Source organism: Apaloderma vittatum, unplaced genomic scaffold (assembly GCF_000703405.1).
Source record: "Apaloderma vittatum isolate BGI_N311 unplaced genomic scaffold, ASM70340v1 scaffold9445, whole genome shotgun sequence".
NCBI lineage: Eukaryota > Metazoa > Chordata > Aves > Trogoniformes > Trogonidae > Apaloderma > Apaloderma vittatum.
The window spans coordinates 75,824-80,201 of record NW_009717657.1 but is presented as its reverse complement, the minus strand read 5'-3'; the positions used below and the strand labels follow the sequence as shown (position 1 = coordinate 80,201).

The window sequence follows — 4,378 nt, the reverse complement described above, 5'->3', positions numbered from 1 at the left end:
CTAGAGGACCTATTTAAAATTTTTTTGAGCAGTGCAGAATGTAAGTCTTCTGGTAAAATTACTCTCATAAGGGAAAGTTACCCACTGCATTTGCTTCGTCAGTGAAAAATCCCGTAGCTTTTGTGAGCGATCACACCTAACAACTGCAGGTTACTTTTCACTATTTCCTCTAAATATGTAAAGTGAAGGTATTCCCAAAGGCACTTACTGAAAAATACTGGTAATTCAGCTATTTGTGGAAACAGCAGTTTGTACACTGATAAATTTCGGCACTCTTAAGGTAGTCTAAATAGTCTAAAATTCATCAGGAAAATATACACCACATGTTAAGTGTACTCTTTTTTTTGTATTAAAATTGGGAGAGGAGGAAGTTTTGAAGAGCGAGAGAAAGCAAAAGTGATCTGAACTAACACACGTCAGCGTAACTTGCTGTTGGCTAAACCAGAATGTTAGCACAGACCAGTTTGAGTACACAGTCGTTATGACTAACCTTTCATTAGCGTTTCCAGAAAACACTGAGAAGCTTTCTGTGAATATAAGATTCTGTCCTGCAAAAGCACAAAAATTCAGAGTTCAGATGATCATCTTTACAGTCATATGCCCAAATCTTTTAAAGTTACCTGCCTGTGAGAAATCTTTCTAGCTTCAAATTTATTGTACAATTGCCTGGAAATAAAAGCTGTAGCCAGTTTCCCTTCCAGTACCAGAACTGGTGTATAACTGCTTGAGGTCAGATAAACAAGTTTTTTATTCCAGCAGCCTGAATTCCTGTCTTCTGGTTCTGCTTTGTAGCTGGTTTAATCAGTCCTTGGAATTTGCCGCTGTATTTGTTGACCTGGAAAATAGCTCCTGCCATTGCATGTGGAAATACTGTGGTGGCCAAGCCAAGTGAGATGACGTCTGTCACAGCTTGGATGATGTGCAAGCTCCTGGAGAAAGCAGGTAAGTCACATAGTGTGTTAGGGAGTGGGAATGGTGTGAGAATGCTTATCCTTACACCATTTTTTATTGCAGAAATTGGAAGATGCTAAAAGACTTTGAGAAAGACTGCTGTAGCTGAATGTTGTGCTAGTGAACAAAAAGTTCTTCCCGTCCTCATACTATTCCAGCTCCTCACCCCAGCTATTGCCCAGTTTTTTTCCCTGCTACCTTCTCATGAGAAGTCTTTGTGTGCTTTTCCCCTCCTGCACTCCACTTAAGGATTTCCTAAGTCTGTAGTGCCAGCAGAGGAACCAAGAGAGCACAGAGAGTGAGAGTCACCTCTGTTAGGAAAAACCGGGGGGACAACTGCTTTTTCGCTGATTTGACTGAAAGCTGGTTCTCTGATGGTGGATATCAGGCAAACTTGACTGATCAGTGGAATTGGTTTTATCATTTAACCCATGAGCCCCAGAGCGGTTTAACATCATGCATTTCAGCTACTGTGTAAGTTAAGGGTCAGTCTGTGTCACCCTAAAGCTACAGGTAATTTTTTAACTTCAGGGATGGAACACAGTGAAGTGAAACCCTCTGAGCAAGGGAGAGGGCACGGTGACTGTGTGTCTTTCTTCCCATCAGGAGTACCCAACGGGGTGGTGAATGTGGTGTTTGGAACGGGTGCCAAGGCAGGAGAAGCCCTTGTCTGCCACATCGATGTGCCTCTGATCTCCTTCACGGGAAGCACACTGACAGCCCAGCGGATCACAGAGAAAAGTGCTCCACACTGCAAACGGCTTTCACTGGAACTGGGAGGCAAAAACCCCGCGATCATCTTCGATGATGCCGACTTGACCCAATGCATCCCCACGACCCTGAGGTCCAGCTTTCTCAACCAGGTGCCTCCCACCTCTGTAGCGTTTGAGCCCCATCTGCAGGAGGGCTGTGTGTGTGTGTGTACCTGTGAATGTGTGTCTGCACGTGTGCACGTACTTTTGGATCCAAATCCTAAACCGTCAGGGTCTGTTTCAAGATTCTGTGTTGTGAGCAAATCCTAAGTAGAAAAAATATGAAAGAGGTTTCATTATTCCACAAGCAGGGAAATAAAAAATAAAGCAGTCTTCCTGGTACTCTCAGAAAGTAACAAGGCGTCATTATCCCTCTAAAAGTAGATGTATTACTTATCCTTCTAGAAAGCAGCTGTTTTAAATCCCACCCTGAGGGTAAGTGGGAAGCTGGACTTAAATTAAATTAGTAAACTCCCCTGCAAAATTCTGTCAGTGTTCCTCTTCTCATTACCAGCCTTGAGAGATTACTAAAGCCATGAAACTGTATCAGGGCAAATGCTCAGAAATATAGCTTGGTATCAGAAAAGGATTAGCAGGAAATGAAGACGGAGACCATTTAGAATTGGAAATCACATTTCCTATGAAAAATGTTGCAGAAGACAATGTGATCAATGAAAAATCAAGTTCATTTGCATTAGTGACTGACTGTAAAATCCTGTTATTGTTGTTTTGCCTTGCACTTCTCTCTTCCTTTTTAATCTGGAAGAAATCCTTCTTTGCAGTGTTGGTGAATGTAGTTTGCAGTCCTGAGCATGCAGGGACACAGGTCTCCTTCTGGGATGTGACTGTTAATAGTCGTCAATAGTACAGTGAAATATGAACTAATATTGTTGTTTTTCTTCTTTGTTTCTTTTTGATAGGGTGAGATCTGTCTCTGCACCTCCAGGATCTTTGTTCAGAGGGGCATATACAGTGAGTTTTTGAAGAGGTTTGTGGCAGAAGCTAAGAAGTGGAAGGTTGGGAACCCCTCAGATCCTACAGTTGACATGGGAGCACTGATAAGTAAAGAGCATCTAGAAAAGGTGATGTTACATGGAGTTTACATGATCTCATCATTTAGAGGGCTATGAAAGGTGATTTCAGAGGTGCATGGAAAGGACTGTGTCCTATCCAAGATTTGTTCTGAGGGATGATGATTCAAAGCTATAATAAGGTATATAAAAAGATAAGGTTTCTGTTGCCTGTGGCCTGGAATCACATGATTACTCCAGAAAAATAAACTCCATTGGTTTACACTAACCAATCTTAGATCAGCAACTTTTTAATGGATTTTAGTATTGCATTAACTGAGATTACTTAATTGCCTAATAAGGTAGTTAACAAGGTAAAAGGTTTATTTTTTATATTGCCCTGGCAAATTCTGTGAAGTATGAAACACAATTTCCTATGACTGCTTGCAGTAATTTGGAATTGTGTACATGAAGAGGGAAGCTGAGATGGGGCACAGTTAAACATAGTCTGCTTTAGTGGATCATCTGAAATGAATTTTTATGGTGGCAGACAGAGTTCAGGAGAGCAGATGCTCACATCCCAGAACTATCTGACACAATCAGTATAAGCAAGAAACAGACCAAAACTCACAGACTGAGAAAGCAAGCCAAGCCTTTGTCATGCTTCCTGATGCTTCACCAGGTTCCCTAGACCTGCTCAGAAATAGAGTGGCAGAAACACCCACTGCCTGAAGTCCTTGATCTGTGGCACCACAGAGGACCCTGGAGTCTAATCTACCAAGGTGGTTAAATGAAGAAAAAGAGAAAGAAATCCGGTGGTATTTCTGTGCTGTTTCTATAGGGAGAGAAACCAGGCAGCGATATCAGAACAGCAGATCAATAGCATGTCCTCTGTGTTCAAGGTATCATATGATAGCAGCAGCCATGGAAACAGCTTTAATTATTTATTGATGAGTTCATCTATATCATTCATGGCTTCATCATCCAGTAGCACATAAGCATTTAACAAGCCTGCCAGTGAGGCAGGAAAATAATGTTGATCCCTTTGAGTAAATGAGTGAACCACCAAACAGAATACATGGCAAACTGCCCAAGCTCCTGGAAGAAGGGTGGGAGCCTCTGGGACCACTTGTGTTTTCATTGGGGGCCTTACCATTTTGAGAATACTTAATGAGAATGGCCAGCAGTGTTGCCTGCTAGGCTGGTAAGTGCTTGGAGAGAGAGAGAGAGATTGTTTTACAGCAAGATATACTCAGCCTTACTTTAACAGAAGCATGATAACAAAAGCTAAGGAATGACCTCTCTTGTTAGGGGTGAAGTGAGGGTGGTGTGATTCAGTTGGAGATATTCAGGGGCTCCTGTTAATATAACCAGATTGGAGAGGTGGATTCTCAGGATTTGGTGCCATTTAGCGGTGATGTTTTCCTACTGCTTTCCCAGGTAAGGAGCTATGTGAAGAAAGCCCAAGCTGAAGGAGCCAAAGTCCTCTGTGGAGAAGGAGTGGATGCCTTGGCTCTCCCAAATGGCAACCAGAAAGGCTATTTCATGTTGCCCACAGTTATTGCTGAAGTCAAGGATGAATCCTGTTGCATGCAAGAAGAGATCTTTGGTCCTGTGACATGTGTGGTAGCATTTGATACAGAAGATGAAGTGATCGAAAGAGCC

General features: G+C 42.3%; 1 protein-coding gene across 1 annotated transcript in view; it reads left to right on the top strand.

The window, feature by feature from the left end:
• Positions 1 to 792: 792 nt before the first annotated feature.
• The window catches only part of LOC104274372 (aldehyde dehydrogenase family 8 member A1-like), a gene marked incomplete at its 5' end in the record, with an annotated part of 3,827 nt that continues 241 nt past the window's right edge, over positions 793 to 4,378 (top strand). The window contains 4 exon segments of the mRNA XM_009869984.1: positions 793 to 942; positions 1,558 to 1,814; positions 2,624 to 2,785; positions 4,154 to 4,378. The exon segment at positions 4,154 to 4,378 is cut by the window's right edge and continues 12 nt beyond it. Coding sequence (XP_009868286.1) covers positions 793 to 942; positions 1,558 to 1,814; positions 2,624 to 2,785; positions 4,154 to 4,378 — 794 coding nt within the window.